The sequence below is a fragment of the Scyliorhinus torazame genome, chromosome 11 (assembly GCF_047496885.1).
Source record: "Scyliorhinus torazame isolate Kashiwa2021f chromosome 11, sScyTor2.1, whole genome shotgun sequence".
Classification (NCBI taxonomy): Eukaryota; Metazoa; Chordata; class Chondrichthyes; order Carcharhiniformes; family Scyliorhinidae; genus Scyliorhinus; species Scyliorhinus torazame.
This window is the reverse complement of record NC_092717.1, coordinates 63,759,058-63,779,138: the sequence shown is the minus strand read 5'-3', so window position 1 is coordinate 63,779,138 and position 20,081 is coordinate 63,759,058. Positions and strand designations below refer to the sequence as shown.

At 50.3% G+C, this 20,081-nt stretch overlaps 1 protein-coding gene across 3 annotated transcripts in view; it reads left to right on the top strand.

The window, feature by feature from the left end:
• The window catches only part of pde1ca (phosphodiesterase 1C, calmodulin-dependent a), a 1,198,716-nt gene that overhangs the window by 604,154 nt on the left and 574,481 nt on the right, over positions 1 to 20,081 (top strand). For all 3 annotated transcript variants that reach the window (XM_072467371.1, XM_072467370.1, XM_072467372.1), the window contains exon 9: positions 2,623 to 2,751. In XM_072467371.1, coding sequence (XP_072323472.1) covers positions 2,623 to 2,751 — 129 coding nt within the window. The remainder of the gene's footprint in view (positions 1 to 2,622; positions 2,752 to 20,081) is intronic.

Genomic DNA, 20,081 nt, shown 5'->3' with positions numbered 1-20,081 from the left:
CAGTGCTGCTGGTCGTGGCCGCAGATGGTGGCATTATCCAGATATGGGAACGTGGCCCGCAGCCTGTACTGGTGAACCATTCGGTCCATCTCTCGCCGGAAGACCGAGTCCTAATTGGTGACGCCGAAGGGAACCCTAAGGAAATGGTAGAGGCGGCCATCTGCTTTGAATACAGTGTATTGGCGGTCCTCCGGGCGGATGGGGAGCTGGTGGTATGCGGATTTCAAGTCAACTGTGGAGAAGACTCGATACTGCGCAATCTGGTTGACCATGTCAGATATGCGTGGAAGGGGCTACGCGTCGAGCTGCGTGTACCGGTTGATCGTCTGACTGTAGTCGATGACCATCCGGTGTTTCTCCCCAGTCTTAACTACCACCACTTGAGCTCTCCAGGGGCTGTTACTGGCCTCAATGACCCGCTCTCGCAGAAGCCGTTGGACTTCCGACCTGATAAAGGTCCTGTTCTGTGCACTGTACCGTCTGCTCCTCGTGGCGACGTGCTTACAGTCCATTGACGCGGACGGCCATCATCGAATTCTTCAGATGTTTTGGCCGCGACTGGTCGAAGGTGACTGCGACGAGCTGCGGGTAGTCTGCGTGGTCGGAGGTATCGGCCCCCAGGAGTCGCATGTGTCGGGCTGAGTTGAAGATGGCGATCAAGATGGCTGACCCATGGGTCGCACGTGTCGGGCTGAGTTAAAGATGGCGCCCCCCATGAGCTGCACGAGGCAGATGACGCATCTGAAGGGGGCGGTACCGGCAGGCACGCAGCCACATTGTGGGGTCTGTGGGCCTGTGAGTCCGTGGATCGGGCCTGGTAAGCTTTTGACTTTGGGGCTTTGGATCAGGCCGGACAGACTCTGGCAAAATGTCCCTTTTTGCTGCATGTCGTGGTGCGGGGTGGGCAACGCTGCCGGGTGTGTTGGCCCTGACCGCAGAAGTAGCAAGACTGTCCCTCGGGCTGAACGGGCAGCCCCGTGGCACAGGCCTGGAACATAGTCAAGTCTGGTGAAGGCTGCATCTGTGGTGCTCACGAGGGGTTCGCTGGGTCCGCCGGGAACGCGCTGAGGTTCTGGTAGGCCACCTCTAACGAGGTGGCTAGTTTTACCGTGTCCTGTAGATCAGTGGCCCCATTTTCCAGCAGTCGCTGCCGGATGTAGTTAGACCAGCCACGTAGGTGTCCCGGATCATCAGCTTCATGTGCTCATCGACCTTCACATCCCTGTAGTTGCAGTTGCGGGCGAGTAGTGTCAGTTTCTCTAGATACTCGTCCAGCGATTCCCCGGCGCATTGATGGCAGGTAGTGAGGAGGTGCCGCGTGAACACATCATTCACGGGCTTCACGAACTATCTCTTTAGAATCGCGACCGTCGCTTCGTACGTGACTGCGTCCTCAGTGAGGGCATCGGAGGGAGGCGTTTTAGAGGAGTCGAGGTAGGCCTCAAAACAGCGGAGCCAGTGGGAGAAGATTTCCTTAGCTTCTGCTGCTCGTGCCTCAAGTTCCAGTTTATCAAGCTTCAGAGCGGCTTCCATAGTGATGTCTTTGGATAATAAATTGATGTACCATCAATTCACTACAAGACGATGAGAACGAGTGAACATAGGCTTTATTATCCAAGAACTTGCCTGCCTGTGACTGCTGTAACAATGAGTGCCGCCCACAGGCGGCAGGTCTATGTACCGCCCTGGGGGGGGGCGGAGCCAGAGGCGGAGCCCACCAGGGTTCCAGTACAATACTGGAGATCATATTACCATTCCCTGGCCAGAGGCCACAGTACTACACAGACAACTTATATTATGGTGAATGCAGCGCCAAGAATCACCCGCTGTTCAACAGCACTTTTGCTTTTTTTTTGGCCTTGGGGAGTTTGTCTCCACTGAGGCCGCACTTAGGGTGACTGTTCTGCTGGCAAGCTGATCTTGCCAGCAGGAATGACTGCATGGAAATCAGGACGCTATTTTGATTGGCAGCCCCGATCATTCCCCCCCCCCCGCCCTTTCAGGCCCCTCCTGCTTTCTGCCCCCTAAAATTTTGTCAAGGCCCAGGGAATCCAGAGCCCCCACCCCATTCCTCTCCCCTCTCCAATTGGCAAGGCCTCCCTGGACCCGACACCTGACAATGACAACCTGGCACCTGGCAGTGCCACAAAACTTTGGCAGTGCCACCCGGGAACCCGAGGGCACAAACTCATACTGAATAGAAGATCCTTTAAAATTGAGATGTGGAGGAATTTCTTCAGCCAGTGGGCGGTGAACCTGTGGAATTCATTGCTGCACAAGGCTGTGGAGGTGAAGTCACTGAGTGTCTTTATGACAGGGGTAGATAGGTTTGTGATTAATAAGGGAATCAGGGTTATAGGGAGAAGGCAGGAGAATGGGGATGAGAAACATATCAGTCATGATCGAATAGCGGAGCAGACTCGATGGGCTGAATGGCCTAATTCTGCTCCTTTATCTTATGCTCTAATGTTAAATGTAAATTCAATGAAAAAGTAATAAAACCCTAACTTAGGTGTAGAAGGCCTGAAAACTAATTTTTTTGTGACGACATTAAAATGTTGAGCAGCTGTGCGTCCTTTTCAATGGTGTCAACTAATGTACACTTTTACCTTTATTTGGAAGGTCTGATACAGCTATTTTGTACAACGACAGAGCAGTACAGGAGAGCCACCATGTCAGTGCAACTTACCGTCTGCTGCAAGATGATGAGGAAATGAACATCCTGTTCAATCTTTCCAAGGACGACTGGAGGTAATTGTGGTGAACCACGTTCCACTGTTACTCACTGCTGTATATATATTCACTGTTATTGTTTGTTCCGTTGTTACTTACTGTTGTTGTTGTTGTTGCTTCTGTTGGTCCGCCTGTGGCTCCGCCCCTCGGACTTTGTATATAGTTGGCTGATCTGTGGCCCTGCCCCCAGTGAGGGATCAGCAGCAGGCAGGCACACATCTCAGTGTATTAAAGCCACAATTTAGTTCCATAACTCGCTTCGTCTATGATTGATGGTCCATCAATTTAATACACTGAGATATTACAATGGATGCCGCTCTTAAGCCTGACCGACTTGAACTTGGCCCGCAGGCAGCCGACACCACTGCGATCTTCGAGCACTGGCTAAGTTGCTTCGAGGCTTACCTCGACTCATCGACCGACGCCGTCACCGAGGTGCACAAGCTGCGTCTCCTTAACGCCCGGGTGAGCCCCAAAATTTTTCTGCTGATCAGAGACGTGGCCTCATACGCAGAGACAATCGCACTGCTAAAATGACAGTTCGTGAGGGCAGTGAATGAGGTGTTCGCTCGACATCTCCTTGTCACGAGGCGTCAGCGCCCTTGTGAATCACTGGCCGAATTCCTGCGTGACCTGCGAGTACTCGCCCGGAATTGTAACTGCCAGGCAGTTACGGCGGTTCAGCACTCTGAGCTCCTAATCAGGGACGCCTATGTGGCCGGAGTCCGGTCTAATTATATCCGACAACGCTTACTCCAAGGGGGTACCCTCGACCTCAAGGACACTGTGCAGCTTTCTAGCTCTTTGGAAGTAGCGTTCCAGAACATGGATGCCTTCACGTCTGACCACGCGGCGCCCTCGTGGACGTCTGTGGCACGGCCATCACCCGGCCCGGGCGCGTCACAAGCCTGTGCCGTACGGCAGCCCGCCAACTCCGGGGGGCCGTACTGCTACTTCTGCGGCCAGGACCAGCCCCCCCAGGCAGCTTTGTCCTGCTCGGAGCACGACCTGCAAGAAGTGCGGTAAGAAGGGGCACTTTGCCAAGGTCTGTCAGGCCCCACCTAAAGCTCCCAGACCCAAAGTCTGCCAGGCCCGACTTGAAGCTCACCGGTCCCGCAGCGTGGCATCTTGCCTGTCTGGACGCGCCATCTGCCTCGTGCAGCCAGTGGGGGCTGCCATTTTGGCCGCCATCTTTGACGACGCCCGCCACGTGCGGCTCATGGAGGCCACCATCTTGGGACCACCCCGCTACCACCGACCAGATCAGCCATCTTCCGCAGCTCAGCTCCGTCACGCTCGACCAGTCCCAGCCCCATCACCTCAAGAACTCCACGATGGCCGTCCGGGTCAATGGGCACGAGACGACCTGTCTGTTCGACTCTGGGAGCACGGATAGCTTAATTTATCCGGATACGATAAGGCGCTGCTCCCTTCGGATTTTTCCCGCATCCCAGACTATCTCCCTAGCTTCCGGATCACACTCCGTTCAGGTCCGGGGCTACTGTGTTGCAAACCTTGCGGTACAGGGCGTAGAGTACGCTAATTTCAAACTCTACGTCCTCCCCCATCTCTGCGCTGCCTTGTTACTAGGACTGGACTTCCAGTGTAACCTCCGAAGCCTGACTTTGAAGTTCGGTGGACCGCTGCCCCCTCTCACTGTCTGTAGCCTCGCGACCCTTAAGGTCGCCCCTCTCTCGCTCTTCGTTAACTTCACCCCGACTGTAAGCCCGTCACCACCAGGAGCAGACGATACAGTGCCCGGGACAAGGCCTATCAGGTCAGAGGTCCAGCAACTCCTGCGGGAAGGGATCATTGAGGCTAGTAACAGCCCCTGGAGAGCCCAAGTGGTGGTCGTCAGGACTGGGGAGAAACACCGGATGGTCGTCGACTATAGTCAGACGATCAACCGGTACACGCAGCTTATCTGACATGGTCAACCAGATTGCGCACTACCAAGTCTTCTCCACGGTAGACCTGAAGTCCATGTACCACCAGCTGCCTATCTGCCCAGAGAACCGCCAATAGACTGCCTTCGAGGCAGATGGCCGCCTCTACCACATTCTCCGGGCCCCCTTTGGCATCACCAATGGGGTCTCGGTCTTCCAGCGAGTGATAGACCGAATGGTTGACCAGTACGGGCTGTGGGCCACGTTCCCGTATCTGGATAATGTCACCATCTGTGGCCATGACCAGCAGGACCATGACGCTAACCTCCAGAAATTCCTCCACACCGCCCAGCTCCTTAATTTAACCTATAATAAGGAGAAATGTGTTTCCCGCACAACTCGCCTAGCTATCCTTGGCTATGTCATGGAAACGGCGTCCTAGAGCCCGACCCCGACCACACTGCCCCAAGGCCCTGAAGAGATGCCTGGGGTTTTTCTCCTATTATGCCCAGTGGGTCCCCAATTATGCGGACAAGGCCCACCCCATAAGACCATAAGACATAGGAGCGGAAGTAAGGCCATTCGGCCCATCGAGTCCACTCCACCATTCAATCATGGCTGATTTCAACTCCATTTACCTGCTCTCTCTCCATAGCCCTTAATTCCTCGAGAAAGCAAGAATTTATCAACTTCTGTCTTAAAGACACTCAACGTCCAGGCCCCCACCGCCCTCTGTGGCAATGAATTCCACAGACCCACCACTCTCTGGCTGAAGAAATTTCTCCTCATCTCTGTTCTAAAGTGACTCCCTTTTATTCTAAGGCTGTGCCCCCGGGTCCTAGTCTCCCCTGCTAATGGAAACAACTTCCCTACATCCACCCTATCTAAGCCATTAATTATCTTGTAAGTTTCTATTAGATCTCCCCTCAACCTCCTAAACTCCAATGAATATAATCCCAGGATCCTCAGACGTTCATCGTATGTTAGGCCTACCATTCCTGGGATCATCCGTGTGAATCTCCGCTGGACCCACTCCAGTGCCAGTATGTCCTTCCTGAGGTGTGGGGCCCAAAATTGCTCACAGTATTCTAAATGGGGCCTAACTAATGCTTTATAAAGCTTCAGAAGTACATCCCTGCTTTTATATTCCAAGCCTCTTGAGATGAATGACAACATTGCATTTGCTTTCTTAATTACGGACTCAACCTGCAAGTTTACCTTTAGAGAATCCTGGACTAGGACTCCCAAGTCCCTTTGCACTTCAGCATTATGAATTTTGTCACCGTTTAGAAAATAGTCCATGCCTCTATTCTTTTTTCCAAAGTGCAAGACCTCGCACTTGCCCACGTTGAATTTCATCAGCCATTTCTTGGACCACTCTCCTAAACTGTCTAAATCTTTCTGCAGCCTCCCCACCTCCTCCATACTACCTGCCCCTCCACCGATCTTTGTATCATCGGCAAACTTAGCCAGAATACCCCCAGTCCCGTCATCTAGATCGTTAATATATAAAGAGAACAGCTGTGTCCCCAACACTGAACCCTGCGGGACACCACTCGTCACCGGTTGCCATTCCGAAAAAGAACCTTTTATCCCAACTCTCTGCCTTCTGCCTGACAGCCAATCGTCAATCCATGTTAGTACCTTGCCTCGAATACCATGGGCCCTTATTTTACTCAGCAGTCTCCCGTGAGGCACCTTATCAAAGGCCTTTTGGAAGGCAAGATAGATAACATCCATTGGCTCTCCTTGGTCTAACCTATTTGTTATCTCTTCAAAGAACTCTAACAGGTTTGTCAGGCACGACCTCCCCTTACTAAATCCATGCTGACTTGTCCTAATCTGACCCTGCCCTTCCAAGAATTTAGAAATCTCATCCTTAACAATGGATTCTAGAATCTTGCCAACAACCGAGGTTAGGCTAATTTGCCTATAATTTTCCATCTTTTTCCTTGTTCCCTTCTTGAACAGGGGGTTACAACAGCGATTTTCTAATCCTCTGGGACTTTCCCTGACTCCAGTGACTTTTGAAAGATCATAACTAACGCCTCCACTATTTCTTCAGCTATCTCCTTTAGAACTCTAGGATGTAGCCCATCTGGGCCCGGAGATTTATCAATTTTTAGACCTCTTAGTTTCTCTAGCACTTTCTCCTTTGTGATGGCTACCATATTCAACTCTGCCCCCTGACTCTCTGGAATTGTTGGGATATTACTCATGTCTTCGACTGTGAAGACTGACGCAAAGTACTTATTCAGTTCCTCAGCTATTTCCTTGTCTCCCATCACAAAATTACCAGCGTCATTTTGGAGCGGCCCAATGTCAACTTTTGCCTCCCGTTTGTTTTTAATGTATTTAAAGAAACTTTTACTATCATTCCTAATGTTACTGGCTAGCGTACCTTCATATTTGATCCTCTCTTTCCTTATTTCTCTCTTTGTTATCCTCTGTTTGTTTTTGTAGCCTTCCCAATCTTCTGATTTCCCACTACTCTTTGCCACATTATAGGCTTTCTCTTTTGCTTTGATGCATTCCCTAACTTCCTTTATCAACCATGGCTGCCTAATCCCCCCTCTGATAACCTTTCTTTTCTTTGGGATGAACCTCTGTACTGTGTCCTCAATTACTCCCAGAAACTCCTGCTATTGCTGTTCTACTGTCTTTCCCACTAGGCTCTGCTCCCAGTCGATTTTCGTCAGTTCCTCCCTCATGCCCCTGTAGTTACCTTTATTTAACTGTAACACCTTTACATCTGATTCTACCTTCTTTCTTTCAAATTGGAGATTGAATTCTACCATATTATGATCACTGCCTCCTAAGTGCTCCCTTACTTTAAGATCTTTAATCAAGTCTGGCTCATTACATAACACTACATCCAGAATGGCCTGTTCCCTCGTGGGCTCCATCACAAGCTGTTCCAAAAAGCCCTCCTGTAAACATTCAATGAATTCCCTTTCCTTGGGTCCACTGGCAGCATTATTTACCCAGTCCACCTGCATATTGAAGTCCCCCATGATCACTGTGACCTTGCCTTTCTGACATGCACTTTCTATTTCATGGTGCATTTTGTGCCCCCGGTCCTGACCACTGTTAGGAGGCCTGTACATAACTCCCATTATGGTTTTTTTGCCTTTGTGGTTCCTCAACTCTACCCACACAGACTCCACATCATCTGACCCTCTGTCATTTAATTTCATTCCTAATTAACAAGGCAACCCCGCCCCCTCTGCCCATCTCCCTTTCTTTTCGATAGGTTGTGAATCCCTGGATGTTTAAATGCCAGTCCTGAACCCCCTGCAACCATGTCTCTGTGATGCCTACCACATCATACCTGCCAGTCACAATCTGGGCCACAAGCTCATCTACCTTGTTCCGTACACTGCGCGCATTTAAATATAGCACCTTTAATTCTCTATTGACCGTCCCTTTTTGTTTTCTTAGTGTGGTGGACCTTGGTTTACTGAGCCTTTCCATACACTGTGTCATATTTTGTGGGATGGGGACTATCGGAACCTCTCCTGAGTTTTGTCTTTTCGTGCTTTTTTGTATTCCTAAGCAGCTACGCTTCCCACTGATTACTTCACCTCTTGGTTCCCTGACTTTCCCTTCCCCCCCAATCTTTAGTTTAAAGTCCTATTGACCACCCTATTTATTCTTTTCGCCAGAACGCTGGTCCCAGCTCGGTTCAGGTGGAGACCATCCCAACGGTATAGGTCCCCCCTGTCCCAAAACTGATGCCAGTGTCCCATGAAAAGGAACCCCTCTTTCCCACACCACTCTTTCAGCCACGTGTTAACTTCCCTTATTCTTGCCTCCCTATGCCAATTTGCACGTGGCTCGGGCAGTAATCCGGAGATTATGACCCTTGAGGACCTGTTTTTTAATTTGAATCCTAGCTCTTTATAATCTCTTATAAGATTATACAGGTCCTCTTTCCTAGACTTGCCTATGTTGTTGGTACCGACATGGACCACAACAACTGGATCCTCCCCTCCCTCTCCAGTATCCTTTCAAGCCGGTCAGAGATGTCCCGCACCCTAGCACCGGGCAGGCAACATACCATGCGGGACTCTTTATCCTGCTCACAAAGGATACTATCTATCTCCCTACAACTACAACTTGCCTATTTACTCCCTCCCCTTGAATGGCCTGCTGAACCATCGTGCCTTGGTCAGCTGACTCATCCTTCCTGCAGCCCTGTTCGCCATCCACACAGGGAGCAAGTGCCTCATACCTGTTGGACAGAGTCAAGGGCTGAGGCTCCTGAGTTCCTAACTGCTGGTTCCCTTTACCTGCCTGACTTGCAGTCACACCCTGCTGTCCCTGGTCACTAGCAGGATTTAAACTACTTACTCTGACAGGTGTGACTGCCTCCTGAAACACAGTGTCCAGGTAAGTCTCCCCCTCCCGGATGTGCCTCAGTGTTTGAAGCTCAGACTCCAGCTCATCAACTCTGAGCCGGAGCTCTTCGAGCAGCCAACACTTGCTGCAGATGTGGTCGCTGCAGCTCGCAATGGGATCTGCCAGCTCGCACATCAAGCAGCTCAAGCACATCACCTGACCAGCCATCACTAATTAATTAATTAGTTTAATTTAAGTTTACGAGTTTAGCTGTGTTTTTTTTTAAATTTGGGGCAGATTTGCTATCTACCAATCAGATCACAGCTTCCCTCTGCCGTCACTTTTGGAAAAAAAAACCTGGAAAACAGGAAGTTACCGTTAGGTTTTTATACCCACACGAGACTGCTCCTCCTCCTCCGAACGGCTCCCAAAATTAGGCCCGAAGAAAGAGAGAGAACAAAACAGTAGGGAAAAAGCACCTTCTCCCACTCTTCACCGAATTACCTCACTGCACCAAATAACCAAATTCTCACTCGGTCTGTATCTCTCTCACTCAGGCTGTGTCTCCTTGACCTGCGCAATGCTTACTAATGTGCGCTTTCTGTCTGTCTTTTATACAGACTTTAGGATGACTCACACTAAAACTTCAAAGAGAAGAAAACAATGTGTACAGTACCTTTGTGCCCCTTAACAGGCCTCAGGTGACTGCCATATAACTGCCTCTCAGCAATTAGGGTGGGGGCAGCTTCAGCCCCCTTATCAAATCCACCATTTTCCCCCTAACGGCTGAGGCCCACCTGGCTTTCAACCGTATCAAGGCAGATATTGCCAAGGCCATGATGCACGCAGTAGCCGAGTCCATCCCGTTCCAGATGGAGAGCGATGCGTCTGACTTTGCCCTGGCCGCTACCCTCAACCAGGCGGGCAGGCCCGTGGCTTTCTTCTCCCGTACCCTCCCGTGCCTCCAAAAGTCGGCACTTCTCTGTCGAAAAGGAAGCACAAGCCATTGCGGAAGCTGTGCGACATTGGAGGCATTACCTGGTGTTGCTAACTTTTGGTTGGCTCTTAATTTGATTCTGTTGAATCACATTTGCTCAAGAGTCGCCAGGTATCTTTCGACACCGCCACAAAGTTCAGAACCGAATACTGATCAATGACTCAATACACCAGTTAGTAAGTTCAAAAGCAATGCTCATTCATTTACACACCGTCAAATCTACTCATGCATAAATGCATAAACTCTACAAACTAAACTACCACTATTACTGAAGCCTATGCTTAGCTTTGGGCGCCCACTCAGTCAGAGGAACAATGGCCGTTGCTCGGTTGAGCTGTTTATAGGGTAGCAACTACGAGCGTCTATCTCGTAGCGTGCGTTGACTTGGGACTCACTTGGTCTGATGCAGCTGCTAGGCAGGTCTCTGTCTTCGGTGAGAGCCAAAGCCAAAGGAGGAAGATTCTCCCTTGGGTGATACCTCTTATACTGCAAAGGGCTTTGCGTCTTTTGGGAGGGCCTTGAACTTGCCCTCGACTAATTGGGTCTTTCTCAATCAGTTGTATCGATTTTCCACCAATAGAGGGGTGGTTCCCTGATCGCTGGGCGAGTCCTGGTGACTGTCAGTCAGCTTTGTCTTAGCTTCTTCTGGCGCCGAGGAGTCTGTCCTAACATTGTGTATCTAAATGTTTCCCCTTTGTCCCCGGAGATGGCTCATTAGTAAATTGTTTGGTAGTTTCTGTCCTGTCTGAACGTTTAAGGTTCTAATCAACAGACAGAGCTTGCACCTGCTGGTTTCTTAGCATTGTCCAATTTTCCCTGCATTCTTTGCGGGTGTCTATTTTGTAATCGGGACGTGGCCATGCCAGATGGCTACACTGGCCGGCAGGCGATTCACTCTCCTCACTGACCAACAGTCGGTTGCCTTCATGTTCAATAACACACAGCAGGGCAAGATCAAGAACGACAAGATCTTGAGGTGGAGGATCGAACTCTCCACCTATAACTACGACATCTTGTATTGGCCTTGGAAACTCAATGAGCCTCCAGATGTCCTATCCCACGGTACATATGCCAGAGCACAAGTAGACCGACTTCGAGCCCACCACAATGACCTCTGTCACCCGGAGGTCAGCACTGTCAAGTCTGCACGGAATGCAAACCGCACTTCTATCGGCCAGACAGAGCTCACCTGGTGAAGGCCTCCCGCCCCTTTGAACGCCTCAGTATCGATTTCAAAGGGCCCATTCCCTCCACTGACCGTAATGTGTACTTCCTCAACATCGTTGACGAGTACTCCCGTTTTCCCTTTGCCATCCCATGCCCTGAAATGACCTCGGCCACTGTCATCAAGCCTCTGCACAGTCTCTTCACCTTGTTCGGTTTTCCCACCTATGTCCATAGTGACCGGGGCTCCTCTTTTATGAGTGATGAGCTGCGTCAGTTCCTGCTCAGCAAGGGCATCGCCTCAAGCAGAACGACCAGCTACAACCCCCGGGGAAACGGACAGGTGGAGAGGGAGAACGCGACGGTCTGGAAGGCCGTCCTTCTTGCCCAATGGTCTAGAAGTCTCCCTGTCTCCCACTGGCAGGAGGTCCTTCCCGATGCGCTCCACTCCATCCGGTCGCTTCTGTGTACTGCCACCAAGGAGACCCCTCACGAACGTTTGTTTGTCTTCCCGAGGAAGTCCACCTCAGGGGTCTCGCTCCTGTCCTGGCTGACAGTCCCAGGGCCCCTCCTCCTCCGGAAGCATGCGAGGAGCCATAAGTCAGATCCCCTGGTCGAGAGGGTTCTGCTCCTCCATGCAAACCCACAGTGTGCCTACGTGGCACACCATGATGGGCGGCAGGACATAGACTCCCTCAGCGACTTGGCAACCGCAGGTTCCCCAGCGACTATCACCAACACGCCCACCCCTACACCGTCTACCACCATCACCACCACTCGGCTGCCTCGGAACTTGGCACCAGCAACCTCCCCAGTGACCATTACCACCACCCCCGCCCCTACACCGTCTCCCTCTCCGTCGGCTCATCGGGATGAAGAAGATGACACGCTCCCGGAGTCGAAGGTCTCGACACCCGTGCCCACAACACAGCCGGGACTGAGGCGATCACGGCGGAAGGTCAAAGCTCCTGTCAAACTTAATCTGTGAGTCCACTTCACCCCCGCTGGACTTTTTTTTTAACAAGGGGTGAATGTGGTGAACCACGTTCCACTGTTACTCACTGCTGTATATATATTCACTGTTATTATTTGTTCCATTGTTACTTAACTGTTGTTGTTGTTGTTGCTTCTGTTGGCTCTGCCTGTGGCTCCGCCCCTCGGGCTTTGTATATAGTTGGCTGATCTGTGGCCCTGCCCCCCCAGTGAGGGATCAGCAGCAGGCAGGCACACATCTCAGTGTATTAAAGCCGCAATTTAGTTCTATAACTCGCTTCGTCTATTATTGATGGTCCATCAGTAATAAACACAGAACAGTACTAACTGGAGGATCTTTGTTTTTGAATCAATTCCATGCTGCCTTGTTGAAATATGTAGCAGTGCAAAGACACACTGGCCTAGTCTTTCCACATCCCCACTTCACTGACTGCTTGGCAGATCTGGGAAAATGGAGGTGGAAAATTTTTGCTGCTGGTTTCCTGTGACTGATTTATTTGGAGGAAGCTAAGTCTGCCATATGTGGATTCGTGCAAGTGTGTGAATACATTTACCTCCAATGTGCTCTCTTGCAATTTCACACTATTTAAACTGCGGGAATTATGCTTCAGTCAAAAGGGCAGTAAAGCTTGGGCCCCTTTTGAGTCATACAGTCATAACAGCACAGAAAACGTTCAGTCTGACTTTGGTGATTGGTAATTATTAAAATCAATTCTGATCGCCATGATAAACTCACTTAGGGATAGTAAGTATAGTTCTGTTAAGAGAAAGCTGTGCCTTATTAACTCAATTGATTTTTTTGAGGAAGTAATAAGGAGGATTGATGACGGTAGTGTAGTGAACATGATCTACATGAATTTTAGTGAGGCACTTAAGAAGGTCCACATGGCAGATTGGGATATATAGATTGGATCCAAAATTAGGTCTGTAACAGGAAACAAAGGGTAATAATTAACAAATGTTTTAGTGAATGAAATTTGGTTTCCAGTGGCATTCTGCAGGGTTCAGGGATTGGGCCCTTGTTATTTGTTGTATATATTAATGAATTGGACTTTGAAAAGTTGAAGGCAAAAGTGGGAAATTTGCAGATGGCACAAAAATTGGGCATCTACTTGATAGTGAAGAGGACAGCAGTCGATTCCAGAATGATATTGGTTGAGTGGGCGGAAAAGTGGCAAAAGTAATTCAATCCGGAAAAGTGCGAGGTAATGCATTTGGAGAGTACAAGCAAGGCAAGGGAATATTCAATGAACAGAAGAATATTGAGAGGGATAGAAGAAGTGAGAGATCTTGGATTGCAAGTCCACAGATCCATGAAGGTGGCAAGATAGGTGGATAAGGTGGTAAAGAAAGCAAATGGAATGCTGTCCTTTATTGGGCGTGGTATTGAATACAAAAGTAGGAATGTAATGGTGAAACTGTTCAAAAAGCCGCAGCTAAACGATTGCCTACCGTTCTGGTGGCCAAATTACAGGAAGGACATAATTGTTCTGGAGAGAGTAAATAGGAGATTTACAAGAATGTTGTCAGAGCTGTAAAATTGCAGCTATGAGGAAAGGTAAGCCAGGGTGGTTTTCCTTGGAACAGAGGAGGCTGAGAAATGGCTTGATTGAAGTTAAAATTATGAGGGGCTCAAATAGGGTAGACAGAGAAGGCTTGTTTCCATGAGTGGAGAGGTCAATTACCAGGTTGCTCAGATATAATGTGATAGGTAGACATATTATAGGGGATAACAAGAAAATCCTTTTCATCTCAAGGGGTAGAATATATTGCCCGGATTGGTGGTTGAGGCAGAAACCCTCAACTCATTTAAAAGGTACTTGGAGCTACACCTGAAGTGCTGTAATCTGCAAGGCCATGGACCCAGTGCTCGAAAGTGCGATTTGAATGGAGAGCTATTTTTTTTTTCAACCGGCACAGACACACTGTGCGGAATGGCCTCTTTCTGTGTGGTAACTTTTCTATGTTTCTGGAAGGCCATGTCCATCAGGTGTATGCTGACTCTCTGTAGAGCTATTCAACTGGTCCCATTTCCCCTGCTTTATTCCAATAGCCCTGCAATTTTATTTCCCTTAAGTGCCGATCCAATTAACTTGTGAATTTGTGAAATCATTGATTGGCTCCACTTCTGCCACCCTCATGCAGCTCATTATAATTGGCTGCTTTAAAAAGTTCTTTCTCTGCCGGATACAGGCAGTCAGGATGAATATTTTGATTTCCGGTCCTGTTCTAGTGTCTTTTTGCCAAAGGTATTATTTCGAGGGATGGATAGGCTGGTCTCGCCGTTTGTGTGGGCAGGGAAACTGGCAAGGATAAGGAAGGCGGTGCTCCAAAGGGGTGGCAGTCGGGGGGGCTTGGCTCTTCCAAATTTGTTTCGCTATTACTGGGCGGCGAATGCAGAAAAATTGCGGGGCTGGAGGAAGGAGTCAGAGGTTTTGTGGGTGTGGATGGAGGCAGGGTCCTGTAACGGGTTAGGGCTGCGGCCATTGGCAACGGCGTTGCTGCCGATAGCCCCAGAGAAATATTCTGGGAATCCGGTAGTCGTAGCCACGCTGAGGCCAGAACCTCTTTTTCGAATTGAGTATAGTTATGTTCGCCGTTGGCATGTGTTCTGGATATGAATTCGATTGGACGCTCTGCCTCGTCATCCATGTGGTAGGTTAGGACGGTCCGAACTCTGTAAGGCGAGATGTGGCAAAACCCAGTGGCACAATGGTTAGCATTGCTGCCTCACGGCTCCAGAGATCCGGGTTCAATTCCAGCCTCAGGTGACTGTCTGTGTGGAGTTTGCACTTACTCCCCGTGTCTGCGTGGTTTTCCTGAGGGTGCTCCGGTTTCCTCCCACAGTCTTCCCAAAGATGTGCTACGTGGATTGGCCACGCTAAATTGCACCTTAGTGTCCAAAGGTTAGGTGGGGTTACTGGGTTATGGGGATAGGGTGGAGGCATGAGCTTAAGTACAGTGCTCTTTCCAAGGGCCGGTGCAGACTTGATGGACTCCTTCTGTACTGTAAATTCTATGATTCTATATTCTACATAACCCGCTGAAAATGGCACAAGTGGAGGAGACCCCGAAAGGCAAATAGGTGTACTCGTACAGTCTCCAATGTGTATTCACCGTAACAAGTTTTCAGGACCCTGTGTCCAAAACCAGTTGGACTCATATCCAGCTTTGTAAATGTCCGGTCGCCGATGAGTTTCGCAAAGAGGTCCTCTATGCGCCAGATTGGAAACCAATCCAAGAGAGATACTCTTGTTAAGAGCCATCTTATAGGCACTGCAGAGGAGAACGGAACCACCAGGCTTCATTACGGGTGTGACTGGGACCACTGAATCGGAGAACTGCACGGGGTGAATTATGCCCAAGCGCTCCAAGCAGTCACGTTCTGCATCCACCTTCAGTCTGAAGGCCTTTGGGTCAGGCCGGGCATGAAATAGTGTGGTTGCGCCAACGGGCCAACACTGATCTTCTCTGCTGCTCCTTTGATGTTGGCCAGACCCTCCTGGAGCACCTCTGGAAACCTAGCCAAATCACCCTCTCGTCGTTAGGGCGCATCCAGCTGATTCGCTGCCAGTCAAGGCGGAGACTGGTACAGGTCATCTTCATCATCCAAATAATATGCCCGTGCACAGGGAGAGCGGTTGTGCCTGGCAGGATGGCGGGGGTGGGCTTCTCTTGGGCATCAGTCGCCCCGGTCGCGGCAGTCAGATTTTGGTCCGTATTTGCGCTCTGGTTCCCGGTTGGGGGAGACTGCTCGATGGCCCTCCAGGCCACTTCAAGTGTGTGGCGTGTAGCCTGGCATCCCAAGGTTAGGACTGCCATCCCTTGGAGCTCCTGAACCCCCGGCTTCATGCTTTTGCGGGAGATAGCAATCTTGATCGCTCGCTGCAAGTCCGAATAGGTATCTGTCAGAAGCTTTCTTTGGGTTGCTGCATCTAGCAAACCAAACGGTCTCTCAAGGTATCATGTAATGTCCTCCCGAACTTGCATAATTCAGCGTGTTTATGTATGCGGCCCAGAAATTTGGTGATGGATTCCCCTTGACTATGGGTAGCTGCGTGAAACCGACAATTATTGGTAGTTTGGTGTTGAAATGGTCCCCGACTAAAGCCACTAAGGCGGTGAAAGACCGTGTAAACGGTGCATCGGTGTAGGTAAGGCTTCTGATTACACTACACGTGGTGCCTCCGCAAGCCATGAGCAGAATGATGTCTGCCGTTCATCGATTATGGCATTCATTCTAAAAAAGTATTTCATCCGCTCAACGTACTGCCCCCCGCCGCCTGTACCTGCATCGACTGGCTGCAGTTTCCCTGTGGCATGTCTGCTGACTGAAGATCGGCATCCTGTGGCTTTTGAAAGGTGGCCCAAGTTCACAACAATTGGCGCAGAGACAGCAGCTCCACTTGATCCTCATTGCCAATGTAGAATCTGCACCGAGTGACCACAAGGAAACGATTGGTAGGATGCAAAATCTGGATTTATTAACATACGTAAACTAGACTACTCCAATGCCTGAATGGTTCTCCCACCCCGACCTTCACTTAAGTCTGGGTTTTTATACCGCACAGGCTCCCCTCGTTAAGGAGAAGCCCTTTCCAGTTATGCAGGGAAGTTCATACTCAGTAGACGGCACGGTAAACCTGATGCTCCACATCCCGTGACCTCCATAGGGGTTGTAACATTCGGCCAGAGGGGAACCGGCCGACAGAGAGAAAGGACCGGTGACTTCTAACTGGTACCCTTGTGTAAATACTACTGTTGCAAATAAATATGGTCTTTATTGTGATGCGACTGACTCCTTTGCCTTTGCTAAACTGGCAATGAGGATAAAACTGGTGCTACTCTGTCACCTACGCTGTCTCTGAGAACTTTGCTCGCCTTGGCCTAAGGTCCGAATTGTCTATGCCTTATTCAGCTGCCTAGACGCTTTTGACCATTCCATTGAATATTGGAAGCAATATGAGGAACGTCTCTAATATTTCTTCAAGGTACACAAGATTGGCGTGAATGAACAGCAAACGGGCTTTTGCAAGCAGGTCGGCCGCATCGGGAAGAGCTCCCGCCGGTGGCCACTATTTGAGGTGCTTTCGGGGGTTTCCCCGATTCTTCGCTCTCCCCCCGCACCCGCCCCCCCCCCCCCAATTATTGGCGGCCTTTGGGGCTGTCCCGGGTAGCAAGCGGGGCCGGTTTGAAAACCGGCGAGGAACCCCGCGTGGGTGTTGGGCGGCTGGTGCTGAGGCGTCGGGCGCAGCGCGCGTGGAGGTCGGAGCAGCGGAGGCGGAGCTAAACGGAGGCAGGCCCGAAGCCAGGGCACGTGCATGTGAGATGTCCCACATCGGATGGCTCCCGCCTAGAATGTGGTGAGAAGATTGAAGTCCGGTCCCAGGGAAATTATCGAGGAATACAAAAAAGAAGAGAAAGATGTTTTAAAGAAATTTGGTGAAAGTTTTTTTTCCCCTTTCTGTTTGGAAGGAAGGAAAACATTTTTTTTGTTTTTTCTATAAAAGTTTTTTAAAAATAAGAAAAAAAAGATTGAAGCAGGAAAGAAGGGTGGAAAAAAAGGAAAAATAATAAGCCGTTAAAGGATGCGAAGAGCAGCGTCGAAGAAGGGAGGAAACGCAGGCTCGCCATTGAATGAGAGGACAAGCAAAAGTGTTGACAAGGTGGAGGATGCCGGTCATTACGGTGGAAAAGATGACCGAGGTGATGGCGGTGGAGCTGAAAAAGCAGTTTGCGAGACACATGGAGGCTTTGAGGAAGGAAACGGCGGTCGCGTTGAAGTCATTGGTGGAGGAGGCAATCATCCCGGTGAGGATAGCTGTGGCAAAGACATCGGCTGAGGCGAGAGAGCAGGGCGAGAAGATGAAGGAAGTGGAGTTCACCTCGATGGGGGATGAGCTGCGGAGGGTGGTGGAGGTCATAGAGGACTCCAAGCAAAGCTCGAGGACTTGGAGAACCGCTCGAGGTGGCACAATCTGAGAATTGTGGGCTTGAGGGTCCAAGGCCAACAGAGTACTTTGCTAAGAAGTTGCGGAGCTGATGGGGGAGGGTGAGAACCCCTCCCGGTACGAACTGGACCGAGCTCACCGGCCATTAAGGTCGAAGCCCAAAGTGAATGAGCCGCCAAGAGCAGTAATTATCTGCTTCCATAAGTATTGCCTGAAGGAGAAGGTGTTAAGCTGGGCGAAGCAGAAGTGCGAGGTGCAGTGGGATGGTGCTGGAGTTCGGATCTATCAGGACTTGACGGTGGAGTTGGCAAAAAGACAAGCGGCGTTCGGGCGAGTGAAGGCGGCACTGTACAAAAAGGGGGTGCGATTTGGTATGGTATACCCGACGAAGCTGAGGGTGACATATGATGCCAAAGACTTTTATTTTGAGACAGCGGAGGCGGCTGAGGCGTTCGTGAGGGCAGAATGCTTGGGACAGACATGCGGAGCGGAACTGGAAGACTGTGGACTGTGATTGGGGAGCTGGAAAATGTATAAATGCTGTAACTTTCTTTTTACTGACGCGTGTTGTAATTTACTTCTCTGCACATTGTTACAGAGTTCAAATTATTAGTTGGGTTGATTGGCATTCTGTGTTGCGACGGTTATATCTTATTTTAGTGAATTGTATGGGTTGGATTGTTGTTTTTGTTTTTTGTTTCTCTGGGACTGGGTGGGAGGGGACGGTATATCTTAGCGGGGGAGCCACCCGCGCTAGCTAACTAAAGTCGGCTAGTGAACGGAGGTGAGGTGAGAGGAGGGCTGCGGACGTTGGAGCCTGGTTAGCAGGTTTTGAAGGGCCTACGAGGCGAGCGAGGAGGAGGGGGGAAAGGGATTGATGCTGGGAGATGCTTTTTCGAGTGGAAATGTGGTGGGGGGGGGGGGGGTTTGGGAGGGGGGGGAAGGGGTTCGATGTTAATAATGGATAGGGGCGGGTCAGGCTCATGGGGCAGGGCCCGGTGGTATGATGATGGTGGATAAGAAGGATGGGGGGTGATGAGAGACCCCCAGTTAGGATAGTCACGTGGAACGTGAGGGGGTTAGGAGGTCCGGTCAAAGGTCTTAAAAGTTTCAAAGCCGATGTAGCAATGCTGCAGGAGACTCACTTGAGGGTGAAGGACCAGGTGAGACTTAAAAAGTACTGGGTTAGTCAGGTGTTTCATTCTGGATTTGACGGAAGAGCTCGAGGGGTAGCGGTAATGGTCAGCAACAGAGTACGCTTCCAGATGGAGAAGGTGGCGGCAGATTGTGGAGGGGAGGTTAGTGGCACTGTTAAATGTATACGGTCCAAATTGGGACGATGTGGGATTCGCATAGAAGGTGTTTGGACTCACACGAACTGATAGTGGGGGAGGAATGGAACTTGGTGCAGGAGCCAAGGTTGGACAGGTCACGGCCGTGCTCGCTGGTCCCATCAGGGGGGGGGCGAAGGCACTGGCTGGGCTAATGGTGGAAATGGGAGGGGTGGACCCTTGGAGGTTTCTGCACCCGAGGGAACGGGAGTATTCATTTTTCTCAGCGGTCCATCAGGTATACTCACGGATTGACTTTTTCGTGGTGGGGAAGGCTTTGCTGGCTGGGGTTAAGGGGTCGGAATACTCGGCAATTGCAGTGTCAGATCATGCTCTGCATTGGGTGGATATGGTGCTGGAGAAGGGGGTAGTGCAGAGGCCGGGGTGGAAATTAGATGTGGGACTTTTGGGGGACCAAGTGTTCTGTGACAAAATTGAAAAGGTAATTAAGGAATATGTAGGTTTCAACTGTATGGGTGAGGTGTCGAAGGCAGTTGTCTGGGAGGCTCTAAAGGCGGTTGTGAGGGGTAAGGTGGTTTTGTTTAAGTCCAGGGTGGACAAAGAGGAGAGGTTGGAGCGGCAGAGGGTAATAGATGAGATATTGGAGGTAGATAGGAGTTATGCAGAGGATGGGGACCCAGCGAAGCTGGAAAAGAGGAAGGAACTACAGGCGAGCTTTGACCGA